General features: G+C 37.2%; 1 protein-coding gene across 7 annotated transcripts; it reads right to left on the bottom strand.

The window, feature by feature from the left end:
- Positions 1-1,609: 1,609 nt before the first annotated feature.
- LOC113119909 (retinoic acid receptor RXR-beta-A-like) lies at positions 1,610-20,308 on the bottom strand. Of its 7 annotated transcripts, XM_026289626.1 has the most exons (14): positions 20,155-20,307; positions 19,426-19,562; positions 18,813-19,042; positions 17,006-17,032; positions 16,425-16,578; positions 15,205-15,384; positions 14,342-14,365; positions 11,222-11,382; positions 10,450-10,579; positions 10,206-10,338; positions 7,536-7,577; positions 7,047-7,138; positions 6,134-6,239; positions 1,610-5,985 (listed from the first exon to the last, which is right to left on the bottom strand). In XM_026289626.1, exons 2-14 carry the CDS (start codon positions 19,439-19,441, stop codon positions 5,838-5,840), a joined length of 1,443 nt encoding a protein of 480 aa, XP_026145411.1. In that variant the 5' UTR covers positions 19,442-19,562; positions 20,155-20,307; the 3' UTR covers positions 1,610-5,837. The 7 variants fall into 7 exon arrangements, with proteins under 7 accessions (XP_026145411.1, XP_026145412.1, XP_026145414.1 ...); XM_026289627.1 differs by lacking the exon at positions 14,342-14,365 and having other exon boundaries at positions 20,155-20,308; XM_026289629.1 differs by lacking the exon at positions 7,536-7,577.
- Between the last annotated feature and the right edge of the window lie 217 nt (positions 20,309-20,525).

Here is a 20,525-nt window from a genome sequence, read left to right as displayed (position 1 = left end):
GGACTGCAGGCGCATCTCTCTCTCTCTCTCTCTCTCTCTCTCTCTCTCTCTCTCTCTCACACACACACACACACACGGCACGCTTTTCATTGAGCGATGCTTCAATATATAATACATACATTACACTATCAAAACGGAAATTAAGTCCAGTTAAGGCACCTATTTGTCTGTTTGATCACTTAATCCGTTTAACCCAACATTTTCCCAGACAGATATGTCATTAGTAAGCTTTGAAATATTTATTTTTGAAAAGTGTGTGAAAAATTGAAAAAAAGTTTTCATGGTCGGTCCCAAATATATATATATATATATTCTCTCATTCTATATCTATGGAATCACTCAATAAAACGTAATAATTGTGAATTCATATATTATTAATATACACCTTGAAGCTAACGTGGACCAAAAATCTTTGTCATATCTTTATGTCAACATACTTTACTAGCCTTTTATTTCGGAGCTCTGATGCAGTCATCATCTTATCATGGTGCAAACAGGGAATAAACTGCTCTGGTCAAGTAACAATTTGCACTAACAATGTGAAACTGAACATATTTAATTGATACCCTTTATTCTTCCACATCTACAGGAAATGCACCAAAGTTAGAGCTTTATAAATTAATATAATTTTTATAGTGAGATTACATGGGTTAAAATATCCAGATTTCTCTGACTACTACAACTGGTAAAATGTAACGTTAGAAGTACCTCGATCTGGACATTCGGACTCTCTTATCTATCTTTTTTTTTCCTGTGTGCGTGGCCCAGAATTTAGAAAAGAAGGCAGGAGGAGGAGTTTGGTTGGTTTGTTCCAGGAGTGACGCTGAAGAAGTCCTCCCTCTAGCGGCCGCAGAGCGACACTGCAGCGCCAGCAGCGCTCGAGGCCCGGGGGTCCTGCTGGACTGAAGAGAGGAGCACCTCACCTCCCGCCCGAGGGACCACAGACAACCACAGCAGTCGAGAGACACTTTACTGAAGACACTTAAAAACTAACAATATGATTTAAAAAGAATTTGAGTCAGGGTGTTTAAGGTATCTAAACCCATAAAAAAGTTTTTGAAATAACTGAAAATTAAAATAAGGACTACCCATATAAAACACAAACAATTGACAAAAATAAAATTATTAAAACGCTCAAATTATTACGAAAGGAGAATATATGTGACCCTGGAACACAAAACCAGACTTTTTTTTTTCTTCAAATTGTGATGCATGCATCATCTGGCAGCTGGCTAAATAATCTTTCCTTTGAGTTATGGTTTGTTCGGATAGGCCAATATTTGGCTGAAATACAATTATTTAAAAATCTGGAACCTGAGTGTAGGATCTCAATCCTTTTAAAATAACAGTGATTGAAGTTAAATTCACATGCCCATTAAAATATATAGTACTTCGAGAACTAAGTAAAAAAAAAAAAAAAAAAGTTTTAGATTTAGTCACCTATATGAACTAACAGGATACCGCTTGGAAGAATACTATGCACTGTATCTTATTTAAAACTAAAGCAATTAAACACGATAGGTCTGGTAAGTGATGTGCAAAATACTTCAACTTGTTTGTGAGAAGGAAGGCAGATTGTGAAGAGAAGATAAAACGTTGACAACTGTGCTGCTGTATTAAAACCTTTACTTACACATGATACATCCAACAAAAACAGATTCTGAATGAATGACAAAGCAAAAAGAAAGACATTTTCTTTCTCCACACTCAGTACAGTCAATCATTTCCACAACTGCTGGAGACAGATTAAAACTAGACAAGAGAAATGAAGAGGGAAGGGTGTGAGGGGAAAAGAGCCCAAATAACAGAACAGTTTTGCACTAATACGTCAGGATACACAGAGAAAAGAAAAGAGCAGTCAGAAAACATATAGTGAGAAGCAATATTTTTTTTTTTTTTTTTGGTGGGAGTAAATTAAGAAAGCTCTTTCATATCAAGTGTAATCTCTTAAAACCCCCCACTGAACAATCACTGTTTTCATCGGCCATCCATTTACAAATACAAAATCATCATCAGATAGCCCTCCTTCAGCTGTACATCCGTCAAACATGATCCTGAATGACTGAATCTCAGACCCGGGTCACATTTCACCTCAAAATCAATAGCGAAAAACATTTAAAAAAAAAGCACCATTCCAATTATTCTAAATGGTGATTTTCACTATTGTATGTCAATGATTTTGATTTAAATCAGCATAATTCACAATTTAAATATCACTTTACAGTGAAGAAAAAGATTAATGTGCGTTAAAAATGTCCTAAAATAGACTAAACATTACGGTTTTGTGGTGAAGCATGACCCAGACACATTCTTGACTTCACCTTCACTCTTTGTCTTTATCTTAATGCATTTCTCTTTCTTAACAAGCAAACATTCAGCGATACACCACAAACGCAGATACTATAGCAGGGTTCCTCAAATCTTGCCCTGGAGGGCCAATCTGCTGCAGAGTTTAACTCCAACCCTGATCAAACTCACCTACCTGTGATTTTCTAATGATCCTGAAGACATTGATTAGCATGCTCAGCGGTGTTTGATTAGGGTTAGAGCTAAACCATGCAGGAAAGCACATCTCTTGTGACAGATTTGAAGATCCCTGTACTAGATGCAGAAAACGTGCATAACCACTTCATTCTCAGGCAGAGATTAATTCAAGTTTGCACTGTGCATATTTCAGAGCACCCCTGCTTGTCTTCAGACACACGAACAGGAGGGCTTTCCCCACATCTGACAAAAATTGCAGCAATGAGGCCTTAGAAAAACACACTCAACAAAACCCTCCAGATCTCTGACTCTGTATAAATAGTTGCAACAGCGGCTATGTTTAGTGATCATCACAGTACACAGTCAACCAGTAGGGGTTAGTCAGGAGGGACACCCAAGAAAACACGCCCCTCACACCTGTTTGGCAGTGCTCAATCAGTTCAGGTGCATCATGGGTAATTCAAGGGTTATGAGACAAATGGTACAAAACCTGTGCAAGCCTTATTCATTTTTATGAATGCTTTGCATCCCTAGATAGAGCGGTTAAAAGAAGAAATCATGAAAAAAATATATATATTTTTTGGGGAGAGAAAATAAAAGTTGACCCCAAAAGACAGGGAGGATCGGCCACATGAACACACAAGCTCACAGAGTATGTCTGGATTAATATGGATTCAAGCCAAGGTTGATAATGGCAAACTGCAATCAAGTAATGAGAGACACAATCCATTTCAAGCAACGACTCCTGTATGCTTCTTTCACATAGGACTACTTCTGCATTTCTGCGTGCTCACACACACACACACACAGACACACACCCCATAGGCTGACGGACAACCCATGTGAAACACAAGCATACAGTGCACAATCAAATAAGCCTCGCTCCCACTGTTCAGATATAAAGCAGACTATCAACACCAACCCAATTAGCTCCAATTCCTGGATAAAAGGAAACTTGGTAGACAAAACATGCAAGAAAACACAGAAAACTCTAAACTACTGGGAAGCCAGATTTAAGGACCAGAAGTCAGTTGTTGATCACATTGAAAAGACTCGAAACGGGATTCTTCCTATTACTGGCCTCAACAAAACAAACACATGGGGAAGTTGAACTAGAAGATCCAAAGATATCACTGGAAGTCTGATTTCAGTAACACGTCTATGGCTAATGTATTATGAATCTCAATCCAATCCATCAGTTCTTGTGAAATATTGTTTCCGATGCTCATTCAGATTTCAGATCAAAACACACAGAAATTTAAGCACCTCATGGATGTATACAAAACGTATTTTAACAGGAATCTGCAAGTAGGTGGATAATCGTTATGCAGAAGATAGTGCATTTAAACAAGAAGTTGGCATATCAAATTCAAGTTTGTTGGAGAACTTGCATATTTTGACCACTGTTGTGCGTCTATTTTGGTGTCAACATTTATGTCTAACCTTTGTCATTATTAGCACCAAAACGTGGGACCATTTGCAATCTCCAGCTGTTCTTTAATAGAAAAACCTCAAATACTGTCCGTATTTGATCTCAAGCCTCTGTCTAAAATTACTTGTTTTGAGCCACAAAGACCTACAGGTTTTGGTAGAGAAGAAGGTACCCATCATTAATACTGGTGCATTTGCTGGATTCTTTCCCTGATGGCATGTTCAGTCTTTCTCCAAGACTACCCTAATCGCTCTCCTATAAATGCATAGAGATGATGATGGATGCTGGTTTTGACACGTCGACCTTTCAGATTGAATGCAGAATTCTTACATAACCCTAAGTCTCTGTTGAATAAGACGGATGTGTTCAACAATACGATTTAGTGAGTTGCAATGAGGGAAGTAACTGGTACGGATGGAATGTAGAAAGTGATTCTACTACCACACGTGAAGGCTGGAATACACTAAATCTGAACAGATTTAAAAACAATAGACATCATTATACTTAAACTGGGCATTATACATTTTTTTTAAAACCTTGTGACTAGACATGCTAAATGAAAATAAAATGATTTCTAAAATCAGTTTAAAATATCAAATGTGTGGATGGAGTCATAGTCTGGAGCTCAACAAAATTGGAGTCTGAACCCAAAATGTGATCTTTGGCGAAATCAATCAATCATTCAATCAAGCAATCCCTGAATGTCCAAAATCTGCTGATTGGCTCCAACTTTGGCCAACTAGCATCAACTCTTCCAGACTGTCAATTGGGATAAAAATCGTGTAGTGCATTCCAGCCTTTAAACAGCCCAGAATCACAGTTGTTTTTTACTATGCCAAAGTTAGTACCAGTTAATTCCAAAGGAGCATGATGATGAGCTGATTTCATCAACACTAAAGAAAAAGGCCTGCAACACCGTTCACATGGAAAGGACAAGAGTGGTTGGACATACTTCACAGCACACACAGACAATATGAATTATTTGTCTTTTGGGAGCATGGTGTAGATTTGGTTCCCATTTGACAAACTGGTGATGAAATGGATCAAAGGTACTTGGGGGAATTAAGAAATGGCAAAGGAACAAGGTCCTCTAGAAGGTACCAAAACCAAGAAAAACAACACGAATCAAGAAAAAAAAAAAAAACAAGGTTGACCCTCCTATTGCCCCTAAAAAAAAAAAAAGCAGGATTCTCCTGCAAGATTTAATCTGTGCCTTTAGGCCCTCCTTGGAACATGATCAAAAATTCATGTCCAATAAATCCTGCATACATTTATTCACAATTGTAAAACCCTAGCCTGCACTTGATAAGGGCCAGATGCAGCAGGCCTAGAATTTCCAATGCCGTTTATAAATTGGACTCATTTCATGAGTACAGTACAAAGTAGGATTTCAAGGTAAAAATCCCAAAGATAGCATGTTAGCAGTATTCCACAGTCAAAAACGAACGGGCAGCTCTGCCGTGACTTGATTCGTACCAGCCAAAGGGCTCGGCGGACTCTCGCCAAGGTCACACATGCACTGTAAATTCAGCCAACGGGCTGCAGTGACTAACGAAAAAAAAAAAGTACAGTTCGTGCATTCAGAGTAACATACAAACCAAAACGACACACAGAGATCTCTAGAATCAATACGAGAGTTCTAAAACTGGAAGCTGAAGCTTAGGATTTAGAACCTCCAGGGAATTTGAAAAATAAGCTCTCTCTGGACAGCTCATACTGTGTAAAACATTACATGGTAAAACACTTTTTTTTTTTCAGACAGCTTAGTCTTTTTTCAGGGCTGTACTGGTTTGAAGGTGCGGTAGGGAGAACGTGTAGAAGAGAATTGTGGGGCACGTGTTAATGGGAAGTGAGACACAGTAAAGTCCGGAGGGACTGCGATACCCTGGTGCAAACCGGCTTGAACTGGATCCAGACCAGGTTAGGTGAGCTGATGTGGTGCTTCAAGCATTTCCATTAAGAAGGTGTCGATTGGGGTGTCTCCAATCAGCTTGAAGAAGAACAGGTGCTCCAGGCACTTTAAACCAATGGAGCGCAGCGCTGGCAGTCGGAGGAGGAGTTTGGCGAATCTGAAAGCCAAGTGAGACGTAGAGAAACTGCAGTCAACTGTAACCCACTTGCCGTTGCTTGTCTTTCCCCTCTAGGGCGATTTTTACTGCAATAACCACACTGTTGTAATCTATTAGAAGATAGAAGAGAAAAAAACACATTCTCTACCTGCCCTGCTGGTCAGGATATCTGTGTTTACAATAAGCCTCCAGCGATGCATAGACCTTCTCTCTCAGTAACTCCACTTCACTTGGGCTTGACAATCCCTTCGCATCTGCACACACAGAAAATCAAAGGCTGCCATTATGACTCAACAGTGGAAATCGTCAGGAACTTTCAGGGTAACAATATATTGGTTTCTGGGATGTGTAGTTATTTAAAATAGTGATACATTGCAATATTTCCATCCTTTGTTTAGATTTATATTTGATGCATTGCACAACTATATTCTTAGCTAAGTCTGAGTTTGGACTAAGGTTGAATAGAGTCCGTGTACGACTAGGGATGAACTGATAATGCAACAGTATTGCTGCATCGCACAAATGCTGCTGTGAAGTTTGTGGTTAAACTGTTCAGTCAGATGTTTCAATGGCAAAAAAAAAAAAAAAAGCAGAAAAAAATTCACATACATTACTTGATGGTAGGAAAAAGAAAAACAGTAGCTCGGTTGCATGCAAATGATAAGTTTACTCAGCACATACAATTTATTTAGATAATTAAAAATGCTAAATGTTACACTGAGCAGCACTAAATTTGCTCTGCCATTAATTGAAAGATAAAATATAACAATGATAAAATGAAGAGTGAAATCAACAGAAATTTGTAGATTTTAAAAGGCATAATTAACCATGAACATGACTAAAATTAATGTATAACTGAAGTTGATTTCTTTTTGTTTTCTAAAAAACAGGTTGCAACACTTCCAGTTTAGGTCTTTTGTATGTGTTTCATCAAATAAATATCTGCAAGTTCCAATTATAGTACCTGTAGTGTATTCATTCTGAGAAAAAACAACTATGTTTAGAACATCACTAGTATGAACAAATGTGAACTGAACGTTGTTCTGAGTGTGCGGTCTGACCTGGGTTGAAGAGGATGATGGCTCTCAGGCAGCCCAACTCGGTTTTATCCATCTGCATGTCCCTCATCTTGCTCACCAGCTCCGTCAGCACCCTGATGCCATTAAAATGAGGGCAGGAAGGAGCGGGGGATGAGGAGGAAAATGAAGATTCAGGTTAATATCCGAAATACAAGAAATCACAATGAGGCAACAGAAAAAAAGCTCTATGGAGCTGTTTTCATAGCCTCTTCAAAATATATTCAAAACACATCACAAAAACAAAATTATTTAAAAATCATAGCATGCTACATAAAACATCAGTCACTCTTGTTAACCTGTGAGTTCAAGCAACACATTCAATCACAGAGACACACACATACACAAGACCAGTTTGGTCTTTACCTGCCCCAAACAGCCCCAGACATAATTTAATCCAACATAAACTGTCTCAAGCTACAGGCTTCCCTGACTGCTGCTGTGTGTTTATGGCGTGTGGCGGAGTGTCATTACCTGTCGAATATGGCCCCAACCTCTGCATTGTGCGCACTCTCCCTGTGTGTTCAATCACAATGTGTTATTAAAATGTCATTTCACATTTCATTGTTATATAATGTCTCCCCGCTCCAGAAAGGCCCAGGCAGAGACGTTAAGACTCCACATATGATGGCGGTAGGCCCAGTTCAAAGAGTAACAAGCTACAGGCTCTTGTTGAAAGGAAGGCGGCGGATCATGAGTTGGCGGCAGCAAGCTTGAAATGACAATTCCCAGCATACAACAAACACAATATGACATGAACAAAGAAAAATTTCACAGGATAAACCCAGGGCTCAACAATAAACATATACATTAACTTATTTATGCACATGTACATTTAAGTCATGCAAACTTTGATTTTCACACCGTTTGCAAATCTGTTGAAGGTTCTTCCAAAACTGGTGGGCATCACTTAAAATAGGATAAAATATAATTACCGGTAATGTGCTATTCACACTAAATTTATAGCTAATGCAGATTTAAAAAAAAAAAAAAAGAATTTAAAGCCTATTTGTATAAAGCTTTACAAATATATGCATAATTTGCATTCATATCGTTTAATAAATAGATCCTGATCAAACTGAAAATGCATTATAATATTTGAGTGTCAAGTGTTTTGATGCATTACACTTTCTAAAAGTGTGAAAATGACTAGATAAGTTTTATAATTTATTATAAATATGGCTACAATTATTCATGAGGGCATATGATACATAAGGTGGATAATGTATTTTACAATGCATTATGCAACGGTTTAGTGAAAAAAAATTATTACACTTAAATCTATGAAAATATAAACAAATATATTGGCTGTATTCATTTTAATTTCAGATTTTTGCAAGTGCAGCCAGTGAAAATATAAAACTCAACTTTGAACAAACCCATTATTATTGAGCCCTGAAGAAAAAAATATTATTTTTACTGCTGTGGAATACAACTGCTTATTCTTTTAGTTATGGTATCATGTAATACTCAGCAAGTCTTAACTGCATAAAATGCACATAAAATGATGAACACACATCAGATTTTGCACAGAGGGTTAAATAGCATCTAAAGCATAAGCCAATCAAGCAAAGCGGGAAGCATGTGCACACATCACACAGCACCAACAGGACACAATGAAGAGCTGCAAAAATCAGGCGAGATGGACAGTGAAGCACAAGGACAGGGGGCTCATTTCTGAAGCAGAGACATTATGACAAGAAGAATGGCAACAAATACAATTTCATATGAACCTCACAAACTGTGGCACAGAACATCTAGAATGAGCTTGGTTAAAACAACAGCCTGTAGCTCATTATTCCTGGATTTAGATAGACAAAGTATGGAGTCTTGAGAAGTTATAGGGAGAAATGTGCTAAATTTGCTCATTGTAATAACTACTGTAATAGCCAGCAGATTGGCACACTTCATACATGTGCGCTGTATTATTTATATAAACGGGAGTGTGTTGAGACTATAAGCAGAGGAGAGCGTTGGTGCACATATAGATGTCTGCATGTCTGTGTATGCCCTGTCTGTTCGTGCAGTGTCAGTCTACAAAAGCACACTATATACAGCAGCGTCAAGGCGGCAGGCTGTCAGAAGGTAAGAGCTAGTTTTCTTTGTCATGACACAGGAAAACCCAACCACCCTTGCAGCCGTACATATGTCATAAGAAGCAAAGCGGTTAAGTTTCATGAGCACACGTTCACTACAAATCATAATACAGTGAAAAAATTCTTGCCTAATTTTTTTTCCACAAAAGCATAGCAGTTCAAATGCATAACTTTAAGTACACTGAAGAGAGTAATATAAACAAATGTGTAATTACGCAGACTTCTGTCAAGTCTTAATAACTTTAAGCCTGATCCCTACAAAATGTAAGTGCCACATAACTTAAACTATCAATGTGAATATACACTGCTGTTCAAAAGTTCAGGGTCAGTAAGATTTGTTTGAAAAAAATAATACTTACTGAGCAAGGGAGCGTTAAACTGATCAAAAGTGACAGTAAAGACATCTATTGTGTTATAAAATATTTCAATTTAAAATCAATTATTTTCTTTTGAACTTGCATTTATCAAAGAATTGTGGAAGAAAGAAAGTTGTCATGTTTTCAATATAAAACAATGATTTTCAACATTTATAACAAGAAATCAGGAGCATCAAATCTGCATAATGATTTCTAAACAATCATGCGAGATTGAATGGCCACTGAAAATGAAGCTTTGACATCACAGGAATAAATTACATTTTAAAATATATTCAAATGGAAAACTTATATTTTTCTTTTTCACAATATTAATGCTTTTTACTATATTTTGATACAAAAAAAACTAATTTTAAGCTAACCGTCAAGGCAATATCTATTTTTTAGTTTAAACTGATGTATTCTCTCTCTAAAAAAAAAAAAAAACAGGATAAAACTAAAACTAAATACTATAATTAAATAAAAACATTAATAAAAAACTATAACCACATTCCAATGATGATAAAATAACACTGGAACAAATAAATGCTGCTTTGGTGAGCACAAGAGACTTCTTTAAAACACGTATTACTGACCCCAAATCTTTGAACTGCTTTTTGAAACCTATAGCAAGTGAATCAAATAGAACTCAATACAAGACTATCATGTCTCTAATCATGTGACGTGACTATTACCTGTCAAAGATGGCTCCCACCCCAGCGCTGTGAGCACTGTTCCTGTGCACGTGGAGGCCGGTGGCCAGCAGAATGCCATCCTTCACCGCGATAGAGCGATGAGAGAAAGACGCGATCAGCAGCTCATTCCAGCCTGATGGACAGATGAAAGCAGCAAAAGATCATTACTGCAGCTTTATACATGATTTTAAAAACATGCAATCAAGTTATTCAGAGTGTGAAAGACGGAGGCAAACAGGTTTACCAGCTCGCAGCAGGATGACCTGGTCATCCAGAGACAGCTCACTGAAGTGAGGGATCCGCTTTGCCCACTCCACCAAAGTGAACAGCTGTTTGTCAGCCGCCTGGCAGATATTTGTGACGGGGTCATTTGGCTGAGGAGAGGGGAAAAACAAAACAGTATTATGTTAATAATGTTAATAAGAGGGAAACAAAACTAAAAACAAAAACAAAGTCTTTTTGTTGAATTTTCATCCATGTTTTTTTTTTACAGTTCTGTTGTGCATAATCTTTTGACAAAAATAAAAATGTAATGCTTTGTGGTCAATTGCTATTAATTTTCAGTTGATTACATTTTCAATGATTGACGAAAATGTTAAGTTTTCTTGATTCATTTCATTACATATTTTTAAATAATAAATTTGTATGAAATTATAAAACACAGAACATAATGTGGCCCTTAATTAAAAAGTAGTTACTCTGTGTAGTATGATTGTGAATAAATTAATATTGTAATAAATGGGGAAAAAATATTGTTATTGTTTGTCATGGATGATATTTTTGGCCATATCTGCTAAACTTTCTCTGGAGACGATGCTAGATAGACAAGACAAAAAGCATTTTCAAAGCTAAAAGCTCCAATATTCAGCTTCCTGTCCTTAATCAGACCACCAGCTTACTGTCACTGGGCTGCTACTATTAAGAGCCGAAGCACCTTGAAGTTCTTCATCATGTAACAAATAATCCTGCCACTGAAGATCAGAAATCCTCTTTATGGTGCTGTATCTGTAACTTACTGAGCTTCCTCCTGAGCTGCCGTCTGCATGCAGCTCAGTCTTCTGCTCCACAGCCATCTCTGCTTCCAGAATCTTCTCCACGGGCATCTCTTCATTCGCTGCGCTGGTGGACTCCACCTCTCCCTCTCGCTCCTTGTTCCTCTGACGCTCCTCTTGAACGGCTGCATCGCACACAGGGAAATGAGGAAGAGGAACAAGACGGGGAAATAGAGATGAAGGACAGGACGGAGGACAGATTCACATGACGGGAAAGGGAAATGAACAGAGAGAAGGGGTAGTGAACAGGGAAAGTGGTAAAGATGAAAGCAGGAGTAGAGAGACACAGAGATGTACAGATACATGTAGTTCCTGGTTAGTTTTCAACATTCATTCACACCCTGAAGTCCTCCAGTGACATTCCTTCTTCAATGACCCAGTAAAAGCTACAAAGATCCCTTATTACACATTCAAAACAACATTCTCACATGATTACTATTTTTTGCTGCACAATGTCATTTAAAGGGGTCATATCATGCAGAATCAAATCTTCCTTGACCTCGGATCACAGTTTGAAAACACTGTAAATTCAGTTCATAGTTATAAAAAATACTTATTGAACTAATCTGCAAAATGAGTTGAACTTCTGCATGCCACATCAGATGCATGTTTACACAATGTCTATTGGTTAATAGAAACTTGGTCGGCCCAGTCATAATCAAGTATTTAAGAAAAAGCTGGATGGATACAATTACTTCACACAACAAAAAACACCTGGCAGTGTAGCACCTACATTCTGCATGTCCTTCTCAACATGTTTAGGAACATTTCAATCTGACTTTAAGCTTGAGTGTGAAAAAAATGATAATCAGAGGAACATTGTTTGTGCCCTCACATCTTTCTTTCATGTGCTCCACTTTACCGTTTGTCACAGGATTACGCTTCAAGTCTGATCGTAGCTCACATGGACATATTTTGAGCAGCCAATAAGGTAAGTGTCTAAAAGCATATTCCATTGAATGATTAATTACTTTTAACAATGTTATTAAAGCGAAAATAAGCACAAGATTTAAATAAGCACAGCATTAACAACACAAGCTATAAGAGAGCGAGGTTCATCTGTCAATCAGATTCATTAAAGTTGCATTTGTTACTATAGCAAACAGACATCGGGCATGTTTTCTTTTAGAACCAATCATAATTTGTGACAGGAACAGGGTTCCTACACATTTTCAATTTCAAAACTCCATACTTTTCCAGACTTTTTTCTTTCTCAGTAGATTTCTGGCCCATATTTAACATAAATGGTTCATATAGAACTATTTTCAGCTTTATATTTGATATATATTACAGTCATCTATACATTTTGTATTTTCATCATTATTGTTGAAGTAATAGAAACATACAAGTGAACATTCAAAGATCTTGCTATGAATAAAGCAAGAGCATGATTTAACATAGATCTACTAGCTCAAAATTTGGTTTTCCTTATAGTAGTGCCTGTAACATCAAGGCCTAATGTCCAATTTAGCATCTGCAGTGGAGGAAAAACCATGACACATAATGGTCTGATGGCTTAACATGGCGCTGTGCATTGTCCTATTTACCAAGTTAAAGTGTTGATTAAAAAAAGAAACGGCTGGTTTTGTAAAAAAAAAAAAAAAAAAAAAAAAAAAAAAAAAAAAAGTGTTGAAATGTGGCTTAGGGTAGTATGTCATTTCAAGGCCTTAGGTTTCATTAATGCATATTCTACGGCACCCAAAAAACCACACTGTGAAATGGGCTGATGGCACAATAGGTGGCTCAGTGTGCATGACCCTATATGAGAAGTGTAATGGTTTCTCATGAGCACAAAGTCTGTATATTCTTTTCTTTTTGCAAAGGTCCTTGAGCCTATGTAATATGGTGCTAAGAGTATTGTGAGAAGAAACCCAAAATGCAAAAAAAAAAGTGCACCTTGCACCAAGCACACAAGTCGTGCTTGACAATCACTAAACAGATGACACTTCTTGTGACAAACTTATTTTCATTAAATTCTTAAAGTTCTATTACAAAAAAAACCCAACTAGGGGCAAGAGTCTGGAAATGCAAATATTTCTCCATACTTTACCAAACCCCATAGGAACCCTGCAGGAAGGAAAAGTTGAATGTTGTAACATTTTATTTTATGAAAATAAGATAAAGCTCACATCAATCAAATTGTTAATCTAATTTAGTTGTGAATTGTCTTGAATCAAATCGTTCTGATTTTGCAAAAATCATTCCTGAATTGAAAACTATGAATTGTGAATTGAATCGATTAACGGTCTCCACAAGGATTCACAGCCCTAATGATAACATATCACTGTAAAAATATATTTCCAAAGAACCATCGGTGTTTCCCATACATTAATTTATTCGACCGCCACAATATCAAAACTGACCACCACAAACAGATTTTCCAAAAGGCTTTGACTTCGCTGAATAAACCTAAATAACTGCACGTTTCAAAATCAAAAAGTGGTGTATGTGTTTTAATATCACTGTATTTCTGAAGGAAACCGACTGTCATTTTCATTTCATCTTGCATGCAATGCTCGATATAGCAGCATTTGTGAGTGGAGCACTGCTTATATATATAACATATTTTCCGCACTATAAGGTGCACCTTCAATGAATGGCCTATATAGGGCGCACATAAAATAGAAGATACTGCAGTCAAACGTTTGACTGGGTTTGGGTTATGCATCCACTAGATGGAGCTGTGCTAAAGGAAATGTCAACATTTTGACAGAGCGACTTGATCCATATATAGGCGCTCTGGATTATAAGGCGCACTGTCATTTTTTTGAGAAAATTAAAGGCTTTTAAGTGTGCCTTTTAGTGCGGAAAATACGTATAAAATATATGATGGGGGGGGGGGGGGGTCAGTGCCGCCACAAAAAACTGAATGCAAGTCTGTGGGAAACACTAACCATATTAAGTGGTTAATAAACAATCTTGAAATATCAAATGCAAAAAGTGAGCAAGGAAAAACTGATCTGATACGGCCCCTTTAATAGCTGTGACTAATATTCTACAGAGTAACTCTTTCACCATCCCCACATTCTCACACATACACACACAACCACCCCTCCATCCCTCCCTCCCTGCTTTTCTCCTTACATCGTTGTCGTTCATCTTGGACCACTACAGAAGGAGAGGGAGGAAGAGAGAGAACGAGAGGAAACAAAAGAGGGAGAGAGGGGGACAGGTGTTAGTGGTGACTTCAGCCCTCCCTCCCCCTCTGCTCTCCTCTCTGGCTTGTGCATTGAGGTCTATGTGATGTCTACCCACAATGCACTCTTTACATTCACAGTAAACAACCACTTTATGAAATCTACATCTCTGCAATACCCAATAATTCTGAAGGACTTGCCCGGTTTTGCTCTCTTTAGTGATAGACAGATATATTTGGCAGGCACTTTAACTGTCTAATAATACATAATACAAAATGACAAAGAAAATTAAATATATATATATATATATATATATATAAAAATAAAACCACATCTCTTCAATTTGTGTGTATATCCCTAGTTCCTTGCCAAACTAAACATTGTTGCTTATGTGCATCACAGAGTTGGCTCAAATTAAGCATTTGTTGATACATTATTTTCTAGATCTAGGTTTTGGACCACTGAAAATGTTCTCCTCCAATATTTTAATTTCTCTCTGCCTGGAAACTGTCAGTAATGTACATTCTGGATGGCCTGGGGGTGAGTAAAAATCAGGAAATCTTCTGAAATAACCCACTCTGCTCTATATACAAGCATCAGTTTGTGTTTCTTGCTCCACTTAAATGAATAACAGCACAACACTGAACATTTCAATTTGTGCATCACACTTTCTACTGCATTAACATCACATAAATAGAAATATACAGTGTGACCAAAGTAGCGAATCCCATATGGGTCGATCACAACTCTTTACATCTAGTGTAAAGATATGTGTATGTGTAAGATGGGCGAGCGGGTTCCTCCTCTTACCCTCTCTCTTCATCCCCATGGCCAGGCACTTCTGGTAGCGGCAGTACTGGCAGCGGTTCCTCTGGCGTTTGTCCACCAGACAGTCCTTACTGTCTCTGCATGTGTAGCTCAGGTCCTTCCTCACAGTGCGCTTGAAAAAGCCCTTGCAGCCCTCGCAGCTGTACACGCCGTAGTGCTTGCCTGGAGAAAAGAGACGTGGAAAATTTACATTTATAGAGGTGGAAGACTTTAGTCAACAGATAGGTGAACCTTAATTTAACAGTTCCATAATATTGTTGTTGCATAAGCGTTATAACAAAAATCGTTTTTTGTTCATTTGTCATGATTTTTTGCAGCTATCAAGTTCCACATAAAAACCGTCAAAAGAGCCATGACATGATTATTTCACTTGTACACTACAGTTCAAAAGTACTTTAATACTTTAAAATATAAATGAATGCTTTTACTTTTAATACTTTTAAATAAAAATTTATGTTCATTCAGCAAGGATACATTAAAGTGAACTTTAAGATATTTATAATGTTACAAAAATATATATATTTTTTCAAATGCTGTTCTTTCATACTTTGTTCAATCGTTTCCACAAAATGATTAAGCTCTCAAGATTATGAATCATTATATGACACAGAAGACTGATATAATGACTGCTGAAAATTTAGGTATGATCAGAAATAAGTTACAATTTAATGACAAGGAATAAAGTACTACTTAAAATATCAAAATAAAAAAACAATGTCGTGAATTATGTATTTCTGAACAAAAATATACAGTCTTGGTGATCAAAACATCTAAAACAATAAAAAATTATACTGACCCCAGACTTTCAAATGGTACTACTGTATATAGATAATTTTTTATTATACTAGAAACAATTTGTGTGATATATAACGTGAAAATAAAGCTTCTTATTACACATACTGACAATTGATAACACTTCATTTAAATTAAAGGGTATACTGTACACAGTTTCAATGGAGGGACAGAAAGCTCTCGGACTAAATCTAAAATATCTTAAACTGTGTTCTGAAGATGAACGGAGGTCTCACGGGTTTGGAACGACACAAGGGTGAGTTATTAATGACATAATTTTGATTATTGGGTGACCTAACCCTTTAAATATTTTACAATTCTATAACATTTAACAAATAGCACTAAACATTCAAATGGAACGAGACAAAGGAAATTAGTATCCTTCAGACGGTTTAGGGTCCATGACGTACCAGAAGAGCGATCTCCACAGATGGCACACAAGCGTTTCTGAGAGAGCATGGGTCCAGGGCTGTGGGCCGACATCTGCTTCAAACCGAAGGGTGGTTTGACATCATCAGAGCTGCTGACGGCATGCAGACCCGACATGGACACGGTGGAGTTGATCTGAGACGGGCAATGAGTGCAGAGAGATGAAGTGACAGAAAACAGAACAAATGTTTCAGTTCAATAAAATGAAGACTTCCTCATTTTTATTAGTGATAAACAAATATCAGATAACTAGATAACAGAAATATACATGTTAATTTCTTATGGTCAGTAGCACATGCCTGATTAGCTCTGACCCCTTAACTGATCAAAACCAGATAATAAAAAATATATCCCCAAATCATTCACCATTTCATCTCAAATAAAACCCATTAAGCACAGGTAAATGATCAGACTTTGATACACAACCCCTCAACAGACTTTAATCATTCAAAGACAACTACATGTCAACTTTTATGAACAACAGCACAGGGAGGAAGATGCATGAGAGAAGCTGACAGAAAGCGAGGAGAGTCAGAAAGTGAGAGAGGGTACGAGGTCTCACCTCTGTGTTTCTGCGAAACATGTTAATCTGTGAAGCAGAAATGCAGTCATGAGGAGCACAAAAAAAATTGTGGGGCAAGGGAGGTGGTGCTAAAAAATTTACAATTCCACCATGCTGTTTTGACTTGCAAAACTCAAATTTAGACTATGTGGGGGAAAAAACGGTTCAGATCCTCAGAGACTTTTGAAATTAAGGTCAAAATATCAGATGGTTTGTTATACATTAACAGTTTTAGAGGGAAACACTCAATTTATCTCTGTGAATAAACAGTGACGGAAAAACAATTCCCTCTAGCTTAAAATGTTCAGGTCTAATTACATATTGCTAGTCATTGCATTCTACTGTTCAAAATATGTTTTAATGCTTTTTAAAGTCTCTTCTGCTCACCAAGGCTGCACTTAATTATATATAATGTGTAAAATGTTTTTTTGCACACACACACACACACACACATATATAAGCATATACATAGTACATATTGTGTATTTGTATAATGGCATCTTTTTTATGACTGAAGGCCAGTATCACTCTGATGTCTCTAGGAAAGAGTTTTCCCCCTAAATTTAACCACTGATTAGCCATTCAACATTACAACATTATCAATTTAATTTATTAGACTACATAAAATAACTTCTAATTTAAGAGAACTTAAAACAATCTTCACATAAACCCATTATAATAAATGTCATATTTACCTGTGTCCTTGAGCAAGTAAGAAATACACAGAAATGTAATACACATATCAAACACTAAATTCTAAATTAATTCTAGATGAATCCTTACAGCTACAGAAGTTGTTGATTTCTTCTTTTTTCTTAGATTACCAGACATCACAGCAGCTGGTTATTAGATTTTTTGACTGCTGTCCCTTTAAGAGCTGCCGATGCTGAACATGACGCTGATCTAACATGCATCTCGTTACCTATTCTGACCCACTTCAGTTCTTAAAGTCTTTAATGAGTTGAATCGAGCGTGTTAGATAAGAGAGACAGAGCTGGGTTGCTCCAGGACAGTTTGGAAAACCACTACATTTCAGAGTCTATATTCTTAAATGTTTACATTTAATTGACTTTTCGTAACTTCATGACTTAACTGACGACATTACTACGATGACACTGCATGCTCATAGTTTCTTTCGTGATTTGATATAAAATAATATAGGCTACAGCAGGCAGCGGCTCATTCGTGGTGCAATTGAAAAGCACACTACGGTTATTGTCACAAAAAAAAAAAAAAGATACCGAAACAGCAGTTGTGAAAGAGGTGGCCAACCGTAACCCTACCCCTGCATTAAATATTTTTAACTTTTTTATTTCTATTATTTTAATGTATTCATGAGATGTGCAGCTCAGTGTCACCCCATCCTTCAGAGGTCATTCTAATGTGCTGATTTGCTGCTTGAGAAACATTTCTTATTTATAAATTCTGAAAACATTTGTGCTGCTTAATATATATATTTTTAGATGCTTTAATTCAATTTAACTATTTACCTGAAAGAAATCATTTGTAACATTATAAGAGTCTTCACTGACACTTTTGATAAACTTAATGTATGCTTGGTGACTAAATGTATTAATCATAAAAAAAAAATAATAATCTTACTGGACCTGTATGTGAAATGTAGTGTACACAACTTATTTCAAATTTAATGTACTCAAACCCCCCCCCACCCAAATAAAAACCCTGAACTCCTGATGGCACAACTGGAAACCAAACAAGTGAGACTGTCTCAAAGCGCACATACAGGGCTATTGGTGAAATATAGGGAGTCAACCAGAACCAGAAATGTTACCATGGAAGTGCTCACCTGTGGGCTGCTGATGGGGCCGTAGCCTACCGAGGGAGTTCCAGGAAGGCAGGGAGAACCCAGAGAGGAGCTGATGACTGAGAAAGGTGAGCCCATGCTGCTGATGGGACTGTTCACAGCCGAAGTGATGGGTGGAAGGGAAGTCATGGCGGCGGCTGAAGGGGCCAACGAGGGCGAACGCTGACCTGATGGTGGCGAGGAAACGGATGAGCTGTCTGGACTATGAGAATCTGTGAGGACAGAGGTAAATATTATATATTTATTCAGAGTGGCCAGTGATTTTAAAAGATGTTGTGCTTTTGTAAAATATTTAAAGAGGGAAAACTGTATCTTACATACATTCAAACTGATACTGAAACCCAGATACCTATACTTATAACAAAACATTAATGAAACACTGCTAAACCAAGGTCGACAAAATTGCATAAGTATTAAACATAACATCACTATTCAGGTAATATGCAAAAACAGTGGCAAGGTACATCAAACATGGCTATCATGAATATAATAAACCTGAAGCAGTCATATTAAAATCTAAGTTTACATACTTTTAGTGTACATTTCACATGTGTTATTTAAAAACTGTGCATAAAAATGATCAAGCCCGTCTCACCTCTACTGTCGCCCATGATGTCTAGCAGGGCTCTGCTGTATACACCGACTCACTCGCTCTGATGTCGGTTGACTGTTTAACTCAAGACCGCGGACTGAGGCCCGGGCCCCTGGATTTTTTATCAACCTAAATTATCCCTGCCAATTAAAAAACACTGCGTGAATAACACTTAATGACGTTTAAACTACTAACAAGAGAAATAGTAATAGTCACTAACGTTATACAACAAAGCGAGTTATATTGCCTTTCCGTGTAGACATGACAGTAATATGTATTTCTAAGGGTTTATAATTGACTTCTTACCGGCATATTAACTATATACAACATAATCAATGTATACTGCATAATATTATTTCCATAAAACAGGACTGATCATTTGCAAGCACGCAAGATGCAATTTCCAGTATCGGCTAGCGGATTAGCTTGGTAGGCATCCTTAATTTACCAACAAAACGAGCCACATTTCACTTTATAAAACAGCTTAAAACGTCCACAAAATTTCCTTAATATCGTTTTAGTAAATGACACTGGTTTGTAAATTAAACACTCACATAATAAACAGGTACAGTATGTTAAAAACAAACGCATTTATATTTGAGTGCGGCTACTCGACTCAACTAGCATTTTATATAGCACGCTAATAACTGTGCAGGCACAATTTACTGCCCAAGAACAAACAACGGAAAACCGAGCATTGGTCTATTATAACAAGGGCACAGCAACATATACCTGTCAATAAATGCAAACAACAGCAGCATCTACCGAGTTAAGGAAATACGATGAAGATTTCTATTTAAAAATGGCTAAACTAGTGCCGCGACTTTCCGTCCCCATCCCCTCGGTGTGATTCTCACAGTTGCCCTGTGATCTTCCTTTCTGAAGAGGAAACTGAAGCTGTTTACGTCCGAGCATTGGAACTGACGCCATTTTGGCTCGTGTAAAGGATAATTTGAGCCAAAATGTCTAACTCCAAATAAAGTTTCTTCATCGCAAGTACATTACATAACTCCTGCTGGATGACTCTACGAATGAGTGTCGCATAAACATGTTTACGTAATGACATACCGATAGAGTTTTGTATGAAACTATATATATTTTTT

The sequence above is a fragment of the Carassius auratus genome, chromosome 19 (genome assembly GCF_003368295.1).
Source record: "Carassius auratus strain Wakin chromosome 19, ASM336829v1, whole genome shotgun sequence".
Taxonomy (NCBI): domain Eukaryota; kingdom Metazoa; phylum Chordata; class Actinopteri; order Cypriniformes; family Cyprinidae; genus Carassius; species Carassius auratus.
The sequence above is the reverse complement of the archived record's forward strand: the minus strand, read 5'-3'. Positions and strand labels throughout refer to the sequence as shown.